Raw genomic sequence first — 22,994 nt, 5'->3', positions numbered from 1 at the left:
CTTAAGAGACACATGCGCACCCTTAAGAGACACACGCACACTTAAGAGACACGTGCACACACTTAAGAGACGTGCGCACACTTAAGAGACGCACATGCACACTTAAGAGACGCACACGCACACTTGAGACGCGCACACATTAAGAGACACGTGTGCACACTTAAGAGACATGCGCGCACCCTTAAAAGACACATGCGCACCCTTAAAAGATGCGCACACACTTCAGAGACGCACGCACACACTTAAGAGACACGTGTGCACACTTAAGAGACACATGCGCACACCCTTAAGAGACGCACGCGCACACTTAAGAGACACATGCGCACACCCTTAAGAGACGCACGCGCACACTTAAGAGACACACACACGCACTTAAGAGACACATATGCACACTTAAGAGACATGCGCACACACTTAAGAGACATGCGTACCCTTAAGAGACACGTGCGCATACTTAAGAGACATGTGCACACTTGAGACACGTGCACACACTTAAGAGACGCGTGTGCACACTTAAGAGACACGCACACACACTTAAGAGACACGCACACACACTTAAGAGAGGTGCGCACACACACTTAAGAGGCACGCACACACTTAAGAGACACGCGCGCACACTTAAGAGACATGCGCACACACTTGAGACGCACGCGCACACTTGAGACGTGCGCGCACACTTGAGACGCGCGCGCACACTTAAGAGACGCGCGCACACTTAAGAGACACACGCGCACACTTAAGAGACGTGCGCGCACACTTGAGACGCACGCGCACACTTAAGAGACGCGCACACACTTAAGAGACGCGCACACACTTAAGAGACGCACGCGCACACTTAAGAGACACGCGCGCACCCTTAAGAGACATGCGCGCACACTTAAGAGACACGCGTGCACACTTGAGACATGTGCACCCTTAAGAGACGCGTGCACACACTTAAGAGACACGTGCGCACACTTAAGAGACGCGTGTGCACACTTAAGAGACACGCGCGCAAAGTTAAGAGATGCGCGCGCACAGTTAAGAGACGTGCGCGCACTTAAGAGACGCACACGCGCACTTAAGAGATGCGCGTGCACTTAAGAGATGCGCGTGCACTTAAGAGACGCGCGCGCACACTTAAGAGACGCACGCGCACTTAAGAGACGCGTGCGCACTTAAGAGACACGCGCACACACTTAAGAGACACGCGCACACACTTAAGAGACACGTGTGCACACTTAAGAGACACGCGTGCACACCCTTAAGAGACACACGCGCACCCTTAAGAGACACGCGCGCACGCTTAAGAGATGTGCACGTCTGCTTAAGAGATGTGCGCGCACACTTAAGAGACGTGCGCGCACACTTAAGAGACACGCACGTACACTTAAAAGACGCGCGCACACCCTTAAGAGACACGCGCACACCCTTAAGAGACACGTGCACACACTTAAGAGACACGCACACACTTAAGAGACACGCGCGCACACTTAAGAGACACGCGCACACACTTAAGAGACGCACGCGCACACTTAAGAGACATGCGCATACAGTTAAGAGACACGCGCACACAGTTAAGAGACACGCACACACACTTAAGAGACACGCACACACACTTAAGAGAGGCGCGCACACACTTAAGAGGCACACACACACTTAAGAGAGGCGCGCACACACTTAAGAGGCACGCACACACTTAAAAGACACGCACACACACTTAAGAGACACGCACACACACTTAAGAGAGGCGCGCACACACTTAAGAGGCGCGTGCACACTTAAGAGACACGCACGCACACTTAAGAGACACACGCGCACACTTAAGAGATGCGTGCGTACACTTGAGACGTGCGCACACCCTTAAGAGACACGCGCGCACCCTTAAGAGACACGCGTGCACACTTAAGAGACACGCGTGCACACTTAAGAGACATGCGCACCCTTAAGAGACGCGTACACACACTTAAGAGACGCGTGCGCACACTTAAGAGATGCATGCGCACACTTAAGAGACACACGTGCACAGTTAAGAGATGTGTGCGCGCACAGTTAAGAGATCTGCGCGCACTTAAGAGACGCATGCGCGCACTTAAGAGACGCGCTCGCACTTAAGAGACGTGCGCACACACTTAAGAGACGCGCGCTCGCACAGTTAAGAGACGTGCGCACACTTAAGAGACGCATGCGCGCACTTAAGAGACGCGCGCGCACTTAAGAGACGCGCGCACACACTTAAGAGACGTGCACGCACACTTAAGAGACGCGCGCGCACTTAAGAGACACGCGCGCACTTAAGAGACACGCGCACACACTTAAGAGACACGCGCACACACTTAAGAGACACGTGCGCACACTTAAGAGACACGCACACACACTTAAGAGAGGCGCGCACACACTTAAGAGGCACGCACACACTTAAAAGACACACGCGCACACTTAAGAGATGCGCGCGCACACTTGAGACGCGCGCGCACACTTGAGACGCGTGCGCACACTTAAGAGACGTGCGCGCACACTTAAGAGACGCGCGCACACTTAAGAGACACGCATGCACACTTAAGAGACACACGCGCACACTTAAGAGACGCGCGTGTACACTTAAGAGACACGCGCGCACCCTTAAGAGACATGTGCGCACACTTAAGAGACACGCGTGCACACTTAAGAGACATGCGCACCCTTAAGACACGCATGCACACACTTAAGAGACGCATGCGCACACTTAAGAGATGCGTACGCACACTTAAGAGACGCGCGCACAGTTAAGAGACGTGCACGCGCACAGTTAAGAGATGTGCGCACACTTAAGAGATGCATGCGCGTACTTAAGAGACGCGCGCGCACTTAAGAGACGCGCGCGCACACTTAAGAGACGCGTGCACGCACAGTTAAGAGACGTGCGCGGACTTAAGAGACGCATGCGCGCACTTGAGACGCGCGTGCACTTAAGAGACGCGCGCGCACACTTAAGAGACGTGCACGCACACTTAAGAGACGCGCGCGCACTTAAGAGACACGCGCGCACTTAAGAGACACGCGCACACACTTAAGAGACACGCGCACACACTTAAGAGACACGTGCGCACACTTAAGAGACACGCACACACACTTAAGAGAGGCGCGCACACACTTAAGAGGCACGCACACACTTAAAAGACACACGTGCACACTTAAGAGACGCGCGCGCACACTTGAGGCGCGCGCACACTTGAGACGCGTGCGCACACTTAAGAGACGTGCGCGCACACTTAAGAGACGCGCGCACACTTAAGAGACACGCATGCACACTTAAGAGACACACGCGCACACTTAAGAGACGCGCGTGTACACTTAAGAGACGCGCGCACACCCTTAAGAGACACGCGCGCACCCTTAAGAGACACGTGCGCACACTTAAGAGACACGCGTGCACACTTAAGAGACATGCGCACCCTTAAGACACGCATGCACACACTTAAGAGACGCATGCGCACACTTAAGAGATGCGTGCGCACACTTAAGAGACGCGCGCACAGTTAAGAGACGTGCACGCGCACAGTTAAGAGATGTGCGCACACTTAAGAGATGCATGCGCGTACTTAAGAGACGCGCGCGCACTTAAGAGACGCGCGCGCACACTTAAGAGACGCGTGCACGCACAGTTAAGAGACGTGCGCGGACTTAAGAGACGCATGCGCGCACTTGAGACACGCGTGCACTTAAGAGACGCGCGCACACACTTAAGAGACATGCGCGCACACTTAAGAGACGCGCGCGCACTTAAGAGACATGCGCACACTTAAGAGACATGTGCACACACTTAAGAGACACGCACGCACACCTAAGAGACACGTGCGCACACTTAAGAGACACGCGCACACACCCTTAACAGACACACGCACACCCTTAAGAGACGCGTGCGCACACTTAAGAGACGTGCGCGCACACTTAAGAGACATGCACGTACACTTAAAAGACGCGCGCACACCCTTAAGAGACACGCGCACACCCTTAAGAGACACGCGCACACACTTAAGAGACACGCGCACACACTTAAGAGACACGCGCACACTTAAGAGACGCGCGCACACGTAAGAGACACGCGCGCACACTTAAGAGACGCACGCACACACTTAAGAGACGCACGCGCACACTTGAGAGACACGTGCACATACTTAAGAGACACACACACACACTTAAGAGAGGCGCACACACACTTAAGAGAGGCGCGCACACACTTAAGAGGCACGCACACACTTAAAAGACATGCGTGCACACTTAAGAGACGCGCGCGCACACTTGAGACGCGCGCGCACACTTAAGAGACGCGCGCACACTTAAGAGACACACGCACACCCTTAAGAGACATGCGCGCACCCTTAAGAGACACGCGCGCACACTTAAGAGACATGCGCGCACCCTTAAGAGACGGGCGCACACGCTTAAGAGACGCGTGCACACACTTAAGAGACACGCGCGCACACTTAAGTGACACATGCGCACACTTAAGTGACACGTGTGCACAGTTAAGAGACGCGCGCACACTTAAGAGATGCACGTGCGCACTTAAGAGACACGCACGCACTTAAGAGACATGCGCACACACTTAAGAGACACACGCACACTTAAGAGACGCGCGCGCACACTTAAGAGACGCGCGCGCACACTTAAGAGACGCGCGCACACTTAAGAGACACGCTCGCACCCTTAAGAGACATGCGCGCACCCTTAAGAGACACGCGCGCACACTTAAGAGACATGCGCGCACCCTTAAGAGACGCGCGCACACACTTAAGAGACACGTGCACACACTTAAGAGACACGTGTGCACACTTAAGTGACACGTGCGCACAGTTAAGAGACGCACGCACACTTAAGAGATGCACGTGCGCACTTAAGAGACACGCACGCACTTAAGAGACATGCGCACACACTTAAGAGACACACGCACACTTAAGAGACGCGCACGCACACTTAAGAGACGCGCGTGCACACTTGAGACGTGCGCTCACACTTGAGACGCGCGCGCACACTTAAGAGACGCGTGCGCACTCTTAAGAGACGCGCGCACACTTAAGAGATGCGCGCACACCCTTAAGAGACATGCGCACACCCTTAAGAGACACGTGTGCACACTTAAGAGACGCGCGCACCCTTAAGAGACGCGTGCACACACTTAAGAGATGGGCGCACACACTTAAGAGACACGCGCGCACACTTAAGAGACACACGCACACTGAAGAGACACACGCGCACACTTAAGAGACGCGTGCACACTTAAGAGACGTGTGTGCACACTTCAGAGACGCGCGCGCACACTTAAGAGACACGCGTGCACCCTTAAGAGACACGTGCGCACCCTTAAGAGACACGCGCACACAGTTAAGAGACACGCACACACACTTAAGAGACATGCGCACACACTTAAGACACGTGCACACACTTAAGAGACGTGCGCACACCTTTAAAAGACACGCGTGCACCCTTAAGAGACACGCGCGCACACTTAAGAGACACGCACACACACTTTAGAGACGCGCGCGCACAGTTAAGAGACACGCGTGCACACTTAAGAGATGCGCGTGCACCCTTAAGAGACACGCGCGCACACTTAAGAGACACGCACGCACACTTAAGAGACACACGCACACAGTTAAGAGACACGCGCACACAGTTAAGAGATGCGCGTGCACACTTAAGAGACACGTGCACACACTTAAGAGACGCGCATACACTTAAGAGATGCACGCGCACACTTAAGAGACATGTGCACACACTTAAGAGACGTGCGTGCACCTTTAAAAGACATGCGTCCACCCTTAAGAGACACGCACGCACACTTAAGAGATGCATGCGCACTTAAGAGACGCGTGTGCACACTTCAGAGACGCGCGTGCACACTTTAGAGACACGCGCGCACACTTAAGAGACACGCGCACACACTTAAGAGACGCGCACACACTTAAGAGACGCACACGCAAACTTAAGAGACACACGCACACCCTTAAGAGGCACACGTGCACCCTTAAGAGACGCGCACGCACACTTAAAAGATACGTGCGCACCCTTAAGAGACACGCGCACACACTTAAGAGACGCGCGCACACACTTAAGAGATGTGTGCGCACACTTAAGAGACGCGCGTGCACACTTAAGAGACGCGCACGCACACTTAAGAGACGCGCGTGCACACTTGAGACGTGCGCACACACTTGAGACGCGCGCACACCCTTAAGAGACACGCGCGCACCCTTAAGAGACACGCGTGCACACTTAAGAGACGCGCGCACCCTTAAGAGACGTGTGCACACACTTAAGAGATGGGCGCACACACTTAAGAGACACGCACGCACACTTGAGACACGTGCGCACACTTAAGTGACACGCGCGCACAGTTAAGAGACGCACGCACACTTAAGAGATGCACGCGCGCACTTAAGAGACGCGCACGCACTTAAGAGACACGCGTACACACTTAAGAGACACACGCACACTGAAGAGACACACGCGCACACTTAAGAGACGCGTGCACACTTCAGAGACACGCGCGCACACTTAAGAGACACGCGCGCACACTTAAGAGACACGCGTGCACCCTTAAGAGACACGCGCGCACCCTTAAGAGACACGCGCACACAGTTAAGAGACACGCACACACACTTAAGAGACATGCGCACACACTTAAGACACGTGCACACACTTAAGAGACGTGCGCGCACCTTTAAAAGACACGCGTGCACCCTTAAGAGACACGCGTGCACACTTAAGAGACACGCACACACACTTTAGAGACGCGCGCGCACAGTTAAGAGACACGCGTGCACACTTAAGAGATGCGCGCGCACCCTTAAGAGACACGCGCGCACACTTAAGAGACACGCACGCACACTTAAGAGACACACGCACACAGTTAAGAGACACGTGCACACAGTTAAGAGATGCGCGCGCACACTTAAGAGACACGTGCACACACTTAAGAGACGCGCATACACTTAAGAGATGCACGCGCACACTTAAGAGACATGTGCACACACTTAAGAGACGTGCGTGCACCTTTAAAAGACATGCGTCCACCCTTAAGAGACACGCACGCACACTTAAGAGACGCGTGTGCACTTAAGAGACGCGTGTGCACACTTTAGAGACACGCGCGCACACTTAAGAGACACGCGCGCACACTTAAGAGACGCGCACACACTTAAGAGACGCACACGCAAACTTAAGAGACACGCACACACCATTAAGAGACACACGCGCACCCTTAAGAGACGCGCACGCACACTTAAGAGACGCGCACGCACACTTAAAAGATACGTGCGCACCCTTAAGAGACACGCGCACACACTTAAGAGATGCGTGCACACACTTAAGAGATGTGTGCGCACACTTAAGAGACGCGTGTGCACACTTAAGAGACGTGCGCGCACACTTAAGAGACACGCATGTACACTTAAAAGACGTGTGCACACCCTTAAGAGACACGTGCACACTTAAGAGACACACGCGCACACTTAAGAGACACGCGCACACTTAAGAGACGCATACACACACTTAAGAGACACGCGCACACACTTAAGAGACACGCGTGCACTTAAGAGACACACGCACACACTTAAGAGACGCGCGCACACTTAAAAGACATGCGCACACTTAAGAGACACACGCGCACACTTAAGAGACACGCGCACACAGTTAAGAGACACGTGCACACAGTTAAGAGACACGCACACACACTTAAGAGGCACGCACACACTTAAAAGACACGTGCACACTTAAGAGACGTACGTGCACACTTGAGACGCGTGCGCACACTTGAGACACATGCACACACTTAAGAGATGCGCGCGCACACTTGAGACGCGCGCGCACACTTGAGACGCGTGCGCACACTTGAGATGCGCGCGCACACTTAAGAGACGCGCGCACACTTAAGAGACACACGCGCACACTTAAGAGACGCACGCACACACTTAAGAGACGCACGCGCACACTTAAGAGACGCACGCGCACACTTGAGATGCGCGCGCACACTTGAGACACGCGCGCACAGTTAAGAGATGTGCGCACAGTTAAGAGACACGCACGCACACTTAAGAGACGCACACGCACACTTAAGAGACGCGCGCGTACACTTAAGAGACGCGTGCGTACACTTAAGAGACACGCGTGCACCCTTAAGAGACACGTGCGCACACTTAAGACACACGCGTGCACACTTAAGAGACATGCGCACCCTTAAGAGACGCATGCACACACTTAAGAGACGCGTGCGCACACTTAAGAGACGCATGCACACACTTAAGAGACACACGCGCACAGTTAAGAGATGCGCGCGCACACAGTTAAGAGACGTGCGCACGCACAGTTAAGAGACGTGTGCGCACTTAAGAGACGCGTGCGCACTTAAGAGACGTGCGCGCACACTTAAGAGACGCGCGCGCACACTTAAGAGACGCACGCACACTTAAGAGACGCACGCACACTTAAGAGACACGCGGACACACTTAAGAGACACGCGCACACACTTAAGAGACACGTGCGCACACTTAACAGACATGCGCGCACACCCTTAAGAGATACACGCGCACCCTTAAGAGACGCGCACGCACACTTAAGAGACGTGCGCGCACACTTAAGAGACGTGCGCACACAATTAAGAGACACGCACATACACTTAAAAGACGTGCGCACACCCTTAAGAGACACGCGCACACCCTTAAGAGACACGCGCACACACTTAAGAGACGTGCGCACACTTAAGAGACACGCGCGCACACTTAAGAGACATGTGCACACACTTAAGAGACACGTGCACACTTAAGAGACATGCGCACACACTTAAGAGATGCACACGCACACTTAAGAGACACGCGCACACAGTTAAGAGACACGCGCACACACTTAAGAGACACGCACACACACTTAAGAGAGGCGCGCACACACTTAAGAGGCATGCACACACTTAAAAGACACACGCGCACACTTAAGAGACGCGCGCGCACACTTGAGACGCGCGCGCACACTTGAGACGCGTGCGCACACTTAAGAGACGCGTGTGCACACTTAAGAGACGTGCGCACACTTAAGAGACACGCATGCACACTTAAGAGACACACACGCACACTTAAGAGATGTGCGTGTACACTTAAGAGACGCGCGCACACCCTTAAGAGACACGTGCGCACCCTTAAGAGACACGCGCACACACTTAAGAGACACGCGTGCACACTTAAGAGACATGCGCACCCTTAAGAGACGCGTGCACACACTTAAGAGACGCGTGCGCAAACTTAAGAGACGCGTGCGCACACTTAAGAGACGCGCGCACAGTTAAGAGATGTGCGCGCGCACAGTTAAGAGATGTGTGCACACTTAAGAGATGCATGCGTGCACTTAAGTGATGCATGCGCACTTAAGAGACGCGCGTGCACACTTAAGAGACGTGCGCACGCACAGTTAAGAGACGTGCGCGCACTTAAGAGACGCATGCGCGCACTTAAGAGACGCGTGCGCACTTAAGAGACGCGCGCACACACTTAAGAGACGGGCACGCACACTTAAGAGACGCGTGTGCACTTAAGAGACACGCGCGCACTTAAGAGACATGTGCGCACACTTAAGAGACACGCGCACACACTTAAGAGACACGTGCGCACACTTAAGAGACACATGCGCACACCCTTAACAGACACACGCACACACTTAAGAGACGCGTGCGCACACTTAAGAGACACACACGTACACTTAAAAGACGCGCGCACACCCTTAAGAGACACGCGCACACCCTTAAGAGACACGCGCACACACTTGAGACACGTGCGCACACCCTTAACAGACACACGCATACACTTAAGAGACGCGTGCGCACACTTAAGAGACGTGCGTGCACACTTAAGAGACACGCATGTACACTTAAAAGACGCGCGCACACCCTTAATAGACACGCGCACACCCTTAAGAGACACGCGCACACACTTAAGAGACACGCACACTTAAGAGACACGCGCACACACTTAAGAGACATGCGCACACTTAAGAGACGCACACACACACTTAAGAGACACGCGCACACACTTAAGAGACGCGTGCGCACTTAAGAGACGCGCGTGCACACTTAAGAGACGTGCGCACGCACAGTTAAGAGACGTGCGCGCACTTAAGAGACGCATGCGCGCACTTAAGAGATGCGCGCGCACTTAAGAGACGCGCGCACACACTTAAGAGACGGGCGTGCACACTTAAGAGACGCGTGTGCACTTAAGAGACACGCGCGCACTTAAGAGACACGTGCACACACTTAAGAGACACGCGCACACACTTAAGAGACACGTGCGCACACTTAAGAGACACGTGCGCACACCCTTAACAGACACACGCATACACTTAAGAGACGCGTGCGCACACTTAAGAGACGTGCGCGCACACTTAAGAGACACGCACGTACACTTAAAAGACGCGCGCACACCCTTAAGAGACACGCGCACACCCTTAAGAGACACGCGCACACACTTAAGAGACGCGCACACTTAAGAGACACGCGCGCACACTTAAGAGACATGCGCACACTTAAGAGACGCACGCACACACTTAAGAGACGCACGCACACACTTAAGAGACACGCGCACACACTTAAAAGACACGCGCACACACTTCAGAGACACGCACACACACTTAAGAGAGGCGCGCGCACACTTAAGAGGCACGCGCGCACACTTAAGAGGCGCACGCGCACACTTGAGACGCGCGCGCACACTTAAGAGACGCGCGCGCACACTTAAGAGACGCGCACCCTTAAGAGACGTGCGCGCACCCTTAAGAGACACGCGCGCACCCTTAAGAGACACGCGTGCACACTTAAGAGACGCGCGTGCACACTTAAGAGATGTGCGCACACTTAAGAGACGCATGTGCACACTTAAGAGACATGCACACACACTTAATAGATGTGCGTGCAGCCTTAAGAGACATGTGCGCACACTTAAGAGACACACACACACACTGGAGACACGTGCACACACTTAAGAGACACGTGCGCACACTTAAGAGACACACACGCACACTTAAGAGACACACATGCACACTTGAGATGCACGCACACTTAAGAGACACGCGCGCACACTTAAGAGACACGCGCGCACACTTAAGAGACATGCGCACCGTTAAGAGACACGCGCACACAGTTAAGAGACATGCGCGCACACTTAAGAGAGGCGCGCACACACTTAAGAGACACGCGCGCACACTTAAGAGACGCGCGCGCACACTTAAGAGACGCGTGCGCACACTTAAGAGACACACGCGCACCCTTAAGAGACACGCACGCACACTTAAGAGACACGTGCGCACACTTAAAAGATACGTGCACACCCTTAAGAGACACACGCACACACTTAAGAGACACGCGCACACACTTAAGAGATGTGCGCGCGCACTTAAGAGACGTGCGTGCACACTTAAGAGACGTGCGTGCACACTTAAGAGACGTGCGCGCACACTTAAGAGACATGCACGTACACTTAAAAGACGCGCGCACACCCTTAAGAGACACGCGCACACTTAAGAGACACGCGCACACACTTAAGAGACACGCGCACGCACTTAAGAGACACGCGCACGCACTTAAGAGACACGCGCGCACTTAAGAGACGCACGCACACACTTAAGAGACACGCACGCACACTTAAAAGACATGCGCACACTTAAGAGACGCACGCACACACTTAAGAGACACACGCGCACACTTAAGAGACACACGCACACAGTTAAGAGACGCACACACAGTTAAGAGACACGCACACACACTTAAGAGAGGCGCGCACACACTTAACAGGCACGCACACACTTAAGAGACGTATGCGCACACTTGAGACACGCGCACACACTTGAGATGCGCACGCACACTTAAGAGACGCGCGCGCACACTTAAGAGTCGTGCGCGCACACTTAAGGGACGCGCGCGCACACTTAAGAGACGCACGCGCACCCTTAAGAGACGCACGCGCACCCTTAAGAGACACGCACGCGCGCTTAAGAGACGCGCACGCGCACTTAAGAGACGCGCGCGCACACTTAAGAGACGCGCGCGCACACTTAAGAGACGCGCGCGTACACTTAAGAGATGCGTGCGTGCACTTAAGAGATGCGCGCGCACACTTAAGAGACACACGCACACTTAAGAGACACGTGCACACACTTAAAAGACACGCACACACTTAAGAGACGCACGCGCACACTTAAGAGACACGCGCGCACACTTAAGAGACGCACGCACACCCTTAAGAGACACGCGCACACAGTTAAGAGACACGCGCACACAGTTAAGAGACACACGCACACAGTTAAGAGATGCACACACTCTTAAGAGAGGTGCGCAGACACACTTAAGAGGCAGGCACACACTTAAAAGACACGCGCGCACACTTAAGAGACACGCGCGCACACTTGAGACGCGCGCGCACACTTGAGACGCGCGCGCACACTTGAGAGACGCACGCACACCCTTAACAGACGGACGCGCACACTTAAGAGACGGACGCGCACACTTAAGAGACACGCACGCACACTTAAGAGACACGTGCGCACACTTAAGAGACGCGCGCGCACACTTAAGAGACACGCGCGCACACACTTAAGACACATGCGCGCACTTAAGAGACGCACGCGCGCACTTAAGAGATGCGCGTGCACTTAAGAGACGCGCGTGCACTTAAGAGACGTGCGCGTACACTTAAGAGACGCGCGCGTACACTTAAGAGACGCGCGCACACCCTTAAGAGACACGCACGCACCCTTAAGAGACACGCACGCACCCTTAAGAGACACACGTGCACACTTAAGAGACATGTGCACCCTTAAGAGACGCGTGCACACACTTAAGAGACGCGTGCACACACTTAAGAGACGCGTGCACACACTTAAGAGACGCGCGCGCGCACTTAAGAGACGCGCGCGTGCACTTAAGAGATGCGTGCGTGCACTTAAGAGACACGCGCACACTTAAGAGACACGTGCACACACTTAAGAGACGCGCGCACGCACAGTTAAGAGACGCGCGCGCACTTAAGAGACGCATGCGCACACTTAAGAGACGCGCGCGCACTTAAGAGATGCGCGCGCACTTAAGAGACGCGCGCGCACCCTTAAGAGACACGCGCACACAGTTAAGAGTCGCGCGCACACAGTTAAGAGACACGCGCACACACACTTAAGAGGCACGCACACACTTGAAAGACGCGCACACACTTAAGAGACACGCGCGCACACTTAAGAGACACGCGCACACACTTAAGAGACACGTGCACACTTAAGAGACGCACGCGCACACTTAAGAGACGCACGCGCACACTTAAGAGACACGCGCGCACACTTAAGAGACACGCGCGCACCCTTAAGAGACACGCGCGCACCCTTAAGAGACACGCGCACACAGTTAAGAGACACGCGCACACAGTTAAGAGATGCACACACAGTTAAGAGAGGTGCGCACACACACTTAAGAGGCAGGCACACACTTAAAAGACACGCGCGCACACTTAAGAGACACGCGCGCACACTTGAGACGCGCGTGCACACTTGAGACGCACGCGCACACTTAAGACGCACGCGCACACTTAAGAGACGCGCACACACCCTTAAGAGACGCGCACGCACCCTTAAGAGACGGACGCGCACACTTAAGAGACACGCACGCACACTTAAGAGACACGCGCGCACACTTAAGAGACACATGCGCACACTTAAGAGACACGCGCGCGCACACTTAAGAGACACGCGCGCGCACACTTAAGAGACACGCGCGCGCACACTTAAGAGACACGCGCGCACTTAAGAGACGCACGCGCGCACTTAAGAGATGCGCGTGCACTTGAGACGCGCGCGCACTTAAGAGACGTGCACGTACACTTAAGAGACGCGCGCGCACCCTTAAGAGACACGCACGCACCCTTAAGAGACATGCGCGCACCCTTAAGAGACACACGTGCACACTTAAGAGACATGTGCACCCTTAAGAGACACGTGCACACACTTAAGAGACGCGTGCACACACTTAAGAGACGCGTGCGCACACTTAAGAGACATGCGCGCACAGTTAAGAGACGCGCGCGCACAGTTAAGAGATGTGCGCGCACTTAAGAGATGCATGCGCGCACTTAAGAGACGCGCGCACACTTAAGAGACGCGCGCACACACTTAAGAGACGCGCGCACACACTTAAGAGACGCGCGCACGCACAGTTAAGAGACGTGCGCGCACTTAAGAGATGCATGCGCACACTTAAGAGATGCGCGCGCACTTAAGAGACGCGCGCGCACTTAAGAGACGCGTGCGCACCCTTAAGAGACACGCGCACACAGTTAAGAGACACGCGCACACAGTTAAGAGACACGCGCACACACACTTAAGAGGCACGCACACACTTGAAAGACACGCGCACACACTTAAGAGACACGTGCGCACACTTAAGAGACACGCGCGCACACTTAAGAGACACGCGCACACTTAAGAGACACGCGCACACTTAAGAGACACGTGCACACACTTAAAAGACACGCACACACTTAAGAGACGCACGCGCACACTTAAGAGACACGCGCGCACACTTAAGAGACGCACGCGCACCCTTAAGAGACACGCGCACACAGTTAAGAGACACGCGCACACAGTTAAGAGACACACGCACACAGTTAAGAGATGCACACACACTTAAGAGAGGTGCGCGCACACACTTAAGAGGCAGGCACACACTTAAAAGACGCGCGCACACTTAAGAGACACGCGCGCACACTTAAGAGACACGCGCGCACACTTAAGAGACACGCGCGCACACTTGAGACGCGCGCGCACACTTAAGAGACACGTGCACGCACTTAAGAGACGCACGCGCAACCTTTAAAATACACATGCACACCCTTAAGAGACACGCGTGCACACTTAAGAGACACACGTGCACATTTAAGAGACACATGCAGACACTTAAAAGACACACACACGCACTTAAAAGACACGCACACACTTAAAAGATGCGCACACCCTTAAAAGACACTTGCGCGCACTTAAGAGACGTGCACGCACTGAAGAGACACACGCACGCACTTAAGAGACGCACATGCACACTTAAGAGACGCACACACACTTAAGAGACATGCGCACACCCTTAAGAGACACGTGCACACACTTAAGAGACACGCGCGCACTCTTAAGAGATGTGCGCATACCCTTAAGAGACACGCACGCACCCCTAAGGGACACGCGCGCACACTTAATAGATGCGCGCGCACCCTTAAGAGACACGCGCGCACACTTAAGAGATGTGCGCACACTTAAGAGACACACGTGCGCACTTAAGAGACACTCACGCACCCTTAAGAGACGTGCACGCACCCTTAAGAGTCGTGCGCACACACTTAAGAGACGCACGCGCACCCTTGAGAGATGCGTGCGCCCACTCTTAAGAGACGGACGCGCCCACTCTTAAGAGACGCGCCCACTCTTAAGAGACGTCCACGCACACTTAAGAGATGCACATCCCTTAAGAGACGCACACCCCTTAAGAGACACACGCGCACATCTAAGAGACATGTGCACACACTTAAGAGACGCAGGCACCCACACTTCAGAGACGTGTGCACCCCTTAAGAGACGCACACCCTTTAAGAGACGCGCGCACACACTTGAGACACACGTGCACACTTAAGAGACACACGTGCACACTTAAGAGACACGCATCCCTTAAGAGACACACACCCACACTTGAGACGCACACGCACCCTCGAGACGCACGCGCACCCCTTTAGAGACACGCGCGCACCCCTTTAGAGACGCGCCACCTAAAGACGCGTGCCACCTAAGAGACACACCACTTAAAGAACACACCCCTTAAGACGCACGTGCCCCTTAAGAGACATGCGCCCCTTAAAACACACGCATGCCACTTAAAAGAGACGCGCACCACTTAAGAGACACGCCACCTAAAGACACGCGCCACTTAAGAGAGACACCACTTAAAGAACGCGCCACTTAAGACGCACGCACCGCTGAAGGAACAGGCACCACCTAAGAGATGACGCACACCACCTAAGAGATGCGCGCCATTCAACACGCGTGCCCCTTCAGAGACGCGCCACGGACTTGAGAGACGCGCGCCCCTTCAGATGCATTCCACTTAAGAGACGCGCCACTTAAACCCACGCACCCAGCACCTCCGCTAAAAGATGCTCCCGCCCCGGCCCCCGCCTCTCCCCGCGCCACCCAGCAATACAGACACCGGCATAACCGGGATGCCGCACCGCGGTGGGCCCCGGCCATCCCCCCCGCTTCCCCGCCGCGGTCCCTTCCGGCGAGATGGGGCGGGGGGGACGGCGAGCGGAGCTGGCAGCCGCCGCTTTCATCTCCCGCCCCGCGGATCAAACACGCCAATATGAATTAGCGGCGCTGGCCGAGGGCTTTCCCCCCCCACAAAGGCGGGCACTGCCCGCCTCACGCCACGCAAACCCTGGGAGAGACAAAGTAATCTCTGCGTCATAATAAAAATAATTAAAAATAAGAACAAGCAGGAAATATGGAGAATTTGGGGTGTCTCACCCGCTCCCGATTCCGTTTCTTCACCTGACTCCTAATTCCCTCGGATGCCTGGTGCCAGCATCCCCATCCTGCTGGACCCTCCGTCCCCTGCGCCGCCCCCCCCGGCCAGGCACGGCAAAGCGGGGCTGCTTTTAATTCTTCTTTCCTTTCACTCCCGAAGCCCTTTGGCCGGGATACTGTATTTTTAATACGCTGCAAAGAGACTAGAGGGGACTTTGGGTGCAAGGAGAGCCAGCCAAGCTAACCGAGCCAGGCGGAGGGGACCGGGGGGGTTGGCTGGTGACCTCCCCCCCCCAGATGCTGTAATCACAACCGGCAGATCCAAATAAAACCCTGGAAAACTGAGAAAAGGGCAGGTTTGGGGGGGGGGGGGGCACCCCATCTCTGCGGTGGGATGCCAGCAACCTGCCTGGCATTCCCTGAGAGCCACCAGCCCGGCGAGACGGGAGCTCGCCTGGAGCAAAGGAATCGGATACGATGTCCCCGAGAACCGTTCAAAAATCGTATCTGCAATAAAAATGGAGGTGTGCTTCCCAGTGCCCTGTATCTAGGAGGTGGAATGAGGTCCCGCTGGCGGCTTAGGCAGGGAAAGCCTCACCTCACGCATCCAGAGGCTGAAGGGTCGCTGCCAGGAGTCCTTCTTCTCCAGGTGCAGGTAGGCGTTGAAGAGGATCAGGTAGATGTAACGCTCCAGGTACTGCAGGCTCCTCAGCTGCAGCGTCCGCGTCTCCCTCTCCTCCTTGCCCGATTTCCCCTGGAAGGAGCAAAAAAACGGCTTGAAGGGATAACCTGCTCCGGGAAAGTGTCCGACAGGCAGCTCCTGCACCCAGTCCTCATCCACAGTCCTGCTCTCCGGCCTCCATGAGAAGTTTGGTGGTGAAGGACCCACGAGGACCTCTTGCGCTAGGGAAAAAAACCATATATAACAGCTACACGTCACCCCTGCGAGCCCGTTATCCCTGCGAGGAGCCCAGCCCGGCCTGCAGCCCCCGCCTGGCCTCTGGCCGAGGAGGGAGGACCGCTTCGGGGACAAAAATAAGCGCATCCTTCCAGCCCGCTCCCGCTGCGGCTTGGCAGTCCAGGCTCTCATTACCTTGTGGTTTCCAGCATAGAAAAACTTCCCCTTTACCGTGCGGACCTCAAAAATAGATGATTTTTTTGAGACAGCGCTCAATGCGTGGAGGGGAGTGCACCCAGGAGCCAGGAATAGATGCCCAGGTGCAAACCATAGCCAAAACCATGAGCTCCTGGACTGCAAAGCGTTTCCCCAGGGAAAAACATGTCCCTTTAAAGCAGCCCCCGGTCGGATTCAGCCTCTGCCGCCGGAGGAGGAGATGCCACAGCAGCCACCCTGCGCCCCGCTCCAAGATTGGTGGCCATCGCACCTCCTGTTATTATTTTTTTATATGCATATATATATATTATTATTATTATTATAGCTGTTATTTTAAGAACAGACGAGCCCTGCAGTGATGCCCCTTCTAGGAATTCAGAAATAATAAATAAGGAATAAACAGCCAGCCGGCGTAAAGTCAATCCCACCGCGAACCCCGCGGAGCAGCAATTCCTCGCTCCGGTGTCAGCACCAAGCCGCCCTCAGGAACAAGCTTGCTCTAGGTCCAACGCTTCCACTTGGGGGCTTTGGGAAAAAAAAAAAAACAAACAAGGTTTGTGCAACCCATTTGCACCCCTGTTCGTGGCAGCACCAGGCAAGCGGTTCTGCCCTTGGAAAAGGCGTCTCCTCTGCACCTATGTGCCGGTATTTGCAGAGACAAGAGCCCATTGTCCTATTCTTTATCATGTTCTTATATTATCCTATTTAATTTTCATTCTATTCTCCTATTATTTATGATGTTATTATATTATCCTATTTAATTCTTATTATATTGTCCTATTATTTATCATTTCTTTATATTATCCTATTTATTTTTCATTATATTGTCCTATTATTTATCATTTCATTATATTATCCTATTTAATTTTTTATTATATCGTCCTATTATTTATCACGTTATTCTATTATCCCATTTATTTTTTATCCTATCGTCCTATTATTTATCATTTCATTATATTCTCCTATTTAATTTCTCACTGTCCTATTATTTATCATGTTATTATATTATCCTATTTAATTTTTATTTTATTGTCCTATTAGTTATCACCCTATTATTTATCTTTTAGCCTATTCTTTATTATTTTCTCACACTCTCCTATTTTTTCCTCCCAGTTTGGGGTGGGAAGGGGTAGGACCAAAGCAGCGCGAGTACCAGAGCACCTCTGCCCTCCCTCCTGCTTGCCCTAACCCTGCAAATCATCTCCTGGCAAGCTCCAAAAACTGCAAAGCGGCGTCAGCCCCGGGCGCGCAGCGTCCCTCCCGCGACGCTGCCGGTTCCCGTTCCTCTAAACGCTAACCACAGCTTAATTAAAAGTCCATTAGGGCAACGCCTAGGCTATACAATTCCCGTAATTCTCTTCGCCGAGCTGCCCGTCACCGGCGAAAAAAAAAATAAATAAAAATTAAAGCATTTGCACGTGCATTCCCGCGGCTCGGCCAACTCTGACGGGATGCGTGGAGCAGCCGAGAGGGAAATGCAAAACGCAGGCGGCGACAAAAGGCTCTTCCCAGGGCGGAGGGTGCGGGGGGAGCGGATGACTCCCTGCTTATCTCGCTCTCCCACCGGGCTGCCAGGGCGAGTTGGATACGGCCAGCCCCGAAACAGGATACGGCCCAGAACACCCACGTGCTGGTCCTGACCGGCACCGGGAAAAGGGGCAAGGAGGTCGCGGGAATTGGCTTCCGGAAAAAAAAAAACCAAAATACACACCGGGAGCAGCCCGGCGATGCTGCTCCGCCGGGGTCTTCCTCCCGGGACCCCCGCGGCCGGGGCTGTGGGCACAGCGAGCGGGAGGCAGCAGCAGGGCAGGGGGATCACTCCGGGTCACCGGAGAGCATAATTAAATCCATAAGCAGGCAGCCGCTGCTTTAGCACGGGAATTTTTTTTGCTCTGCACACAATAAAGTAGGGGAGACTTCCCACCGGCCACGTGGTCACCTCCCCGTAATGCATAAAAGGGGCACAAAATAAAATAAAATGACTTAACCCCATCGTTTCCCACTATTGCTGCAAATACTCAGTGCCCAGCAGCTCGTCCCGCAGAGCTCAGGTTTTCTCCCCCAGCCCCAAAAAACCGCAGAGGACCCCAGGAGGCAAACACCCGGGGAGCCGCAGATTGGGTGATTAAATGCTTCCATTTTTTCCTCCCCCAGTCAATCGTTCACGGCCATGAATTAAAAAAAAAAAAAAAAAAAGGTCAACGGGAGCTGCGGGCGAGAGCTGCAGCAGGGACGCGGCGCAAACCAGCCGGGGCAGGGAGGCTGCCCAGCCCTGCCGCAGCCCCAGGAAATAAAACACCCAACTCGAATAAAAATTGTCTTTTCTCCCCTCCAGCAGCTCCACAGAAGCTGCCGGCGGGAGGGTGCGTGCCCGGCCCAGCCCGGGGGAGCCCTGGGGGCTGGGAGCGGGGCGGGACGGAGCCGCCCTGCCCTCTGCCGGCTGCGGGCGACCGGCGGGATGCGGGGGGCGGGACGGCGCCGGGAGGGCGGGATGGGGGATGCTGGGTGGGACATGGGATGGCGATGGGAGGGTGGGATGCGGGATGCTGGGTGGGATGCGGGATGGCACTAGGAGGACAGGATGCTGGGTGGGATGCAGGATGCTGGGTGGGAGGGCAGGATGGCACTGGGAGGGCAGGATGCTGAGTGGGACGCGGGATGGCGATGCGAGGGCGGGATGCTGGGTGGGATGGGGGATGCTGGGTAGGATAGCACTGGGAGGGCGGGATGCTGGGTGGGATACAGGATGCTGGGTGGGACGCGGGATGGCGATGCAAGGGCAGAATGCTGGGTGGGACGCGGGATGGCGATGCAAGGGCAGAATGCTGGGTGGGACGCGGAATGGCGATGCAAGGGCAGAATGCTGGGAGGGATGCGGGATGGCGCTGGGAGGGATGCGGGATGGCGCTGGGAGGGATGCGGGATGGCGCTGGGAGGGATGCGGGATGGCGCTGGGAGGGCAGGATGCTGGGTGGGATACAGGATGCTGAGTGGGATGCGGGATGGCGATGCGAGGGCGGGATGCTGGGTGGGATGCGGGATGGTGCTGGGAGGGATGCAGGATACTGGGTGGGATTCGGGATGGCACCGGGAGGGCAGGATACTGGGTGGGATGCGGGATGGCACCGGGAGGGGGGGATGCTGGGTGGGATGCATGATGGGCTGGCAGGACGTGATGCTGGGTGGATGCGGGATGGTGCTAGGAGCGCGGGATGCTGGGTGGGATGCGGTATGGCGCTGTGAGGGTGGGATGCTGGGTGGGATGCGGGATGGTGCAGGATGTGGGACGGTGCTGCCAGGCGGGATGCTGGGTGGGATGTGGAATGCCTCCGGATGGGTGGGATGTTGGGTGGGATGCAGGCTGGTGCAGGATGGGATGCGGGATGCTGGCCAGGATGTATGGCAGCGCCAGACAGGCGGGATGCTGGGTGAGATGCAGGATGGGATGCGGGACAGCACCGGAGGGGCAGGATACAGGACAGCACTGGGTGACCGTGACCAAAAGAGCCCTGGCACCTCTCTGGTGACATGCCAGAAAGCTTCAGCCCAAGAAACCACCCAGCTTCAGCAGGGCTGGTCCCGGAGCCTGGCTGCACCCTCTGGGATCAGGCGCGAGGGTCCTGGGCAGCCCCGTGCCGGTGGGAGGAGGGCATGCGGGCGCCGCTCACCTGCCGGTAGGTGCAGATGATGATTTCTCGGAGGTGGTAGTGCATGGGCGTCATGGTCTCGCTGACGGTGTCCAGAGCCATGTCCACCTCCTTCTTCATCCGGTGACCGTCGGGCAGGAGCTGGACCACCTTCATCACCACCTGGAGCAAGGGCAGAAGCAGCAGGGGCTTCACCGGGTGCCTCCTCACCTCCGTCCCTGCCTGGGAGAGGACGCGGCCCCTCCAAACAAGCAGCTGTGGCTAAGGTAGCAAAAAATGGGCTTAGAGGGGGACCCCGAAAACAGAGTCAGACCCAAGGACTCACCTCGAACTCCCCTTTGGTGTACTTGGCGTCAGGCACGCTGACGATTTCCTCCTCGCTCATCTCGGGGATGCCCTGAGGCGGTCAGAGAGGGCCGGGCCGTTAGGGGCTGCACGGCCCCAGCCCCGCTGCCCAACAGCTGAGCAGAAAGGCAGACCCCGAAGCCAACCCACCAGGACCCCAGGCATCCTCCACCTTCCCTCTGCCTGGGCAGAGAAGACCAAAATTTCACCCCCACCAGCTACTCTGCAAGGAGGGAGCCACATCTCTCCTGTCCTTAACCCTTCGTCCTGGGGTGAGAGCTCTCGGGAAGGGGGTAAAGGCTCACCAGGGATGCACCCACACTTCTGGAGCTCACTGGGGGCTAGGGCATCCACCCCCCTGACCCTCCCCATACTCCTTTTAACCCTCCCACTGTGCCACGGCTGCTGCGGGCTGTGCTGAGCTTCCCTGGCAGCCCCCGCTCCAGCCGGACCCCCAGGGAGAGCTGCAGACCCCAATACCCACATTGAAGTGCCAGAGGGTGAGGACAGCGATGACCATGGCCGTGGTGGTCCTGCCCCGACCGCTAGAGCAGTTGAACACAAAGGCTGCCTGCGAGTCCTCGGCCAGGGCGCTCTTCATCGCCTCCAGCAGCCGGTCAAAGTCCTGCCGGGAGCAAAGCCGGGAGGTTTTTATGGGTGCAGCCCACCTCCCTTCCCCACCATGGGGTCCCCCTTGTCCAGCACCCTCCAGGCTAAAATCCCCAGCTCGCGCCGGATCCAGCAGCCTCCCCTCCAACCCCGGCTGGCCGCAGGCACCCAGGCTCTCCACGCAGCATCTCCTGGGGGACCCTGCCCCAGCGAGCACCCCGCGCTGAGCCTGGACACGCCACCGTGGTCCTGGGGCTGGGTGACACCGAGCACCCAAGTGACATTCACCCCGTGGCAGCAGGGATGGCTTGGGAAGGAGGTGACAGCACCGTCCCATCCCCAGGGTACCTGCTCCTTGGGAGCGCAGAAGTCGGGGATGGGGATGCGGCGGTAGGTCAGCCCCTGGCAGGCGTTCTTCTGCTGGCTGAAGATCTCCTGCGTGGTCAGGCAGCTCTTGAACATCTTCATCTGCTTCTCCGCCTCCAGGTACACCTCCAGCCACTTCTGGCACTTCAACAGGTCGCCCTTCAGGGTAGCCTCTACTTTCTGCCACAGGATGGAGAAACCCTCACCGTAAGACCCGCTCCTCTTAATTTTTTTCAGGATTTTAATTATTTTTTGGCTGATACCCCGCAGCCAACGCAGAACCCCACACCAGGTCCTCGCCACTGCTTCTGCCCAGGACCACGGTCCCCACCATCTTGATGGGAGCCTCAGGAGCACCATTTCTCACCACC

General features: G+C 55.3%; 1 protein-coding gene across 1 annotated transcript in view; it reads right to left on the bottom strand.

Moving 5' to 3' along the window:
• PALD1 (phosphatase domain containing paladin 1) overlaps window positions 1-22,994 on the bottom strand; it is a 44,935-nt gene that overhangs the window by 5,909 nt on the left and 16,032 nt on the right. The window contains exons 15-19 of the mRNA XM_075154154.1: window positions 22,606-22,803; window positions 22,133-22,273; window positions 21,629-21,700; window positions 21,325-21,465; window positions 17,141-17,296 (exon numbers count right to left, since the gene is read on the bottom strand). Of these exons, the coding sequence (XP_075010255.1) occupies window positions 17,141-17,296; window positions 21,325-21,465; window positions 21,629-21,700; window positions 22,133-22,273; window positions 22,606-22,803 (708 nt within the window). The remainder of the gene's footprint in view (window positions 1-17,140; window positions 17,297-21,324; window positions 21,466-21,628; window positions 21,701-22,132; window positions 22,274-22,605; window positions 22,804-22,994) is intronic.

Source organism: Calonectris borealis, chromosome 7, assembly GCF_964195595.1.
Source record: "Calonectris borealis chromosome 7, bCalBor7.hap1.2, whole genome shotgun sequence".
NCBI classification, from domain to species: Eukaryota; Metazoa; Chordata; class Aves; order Procellariiformes; family Procellariidae; genus Calonectris; species Calonectris borealis.
This window is presented reverse-complemented; position numbering and strand designations above follow the sequence as displayed.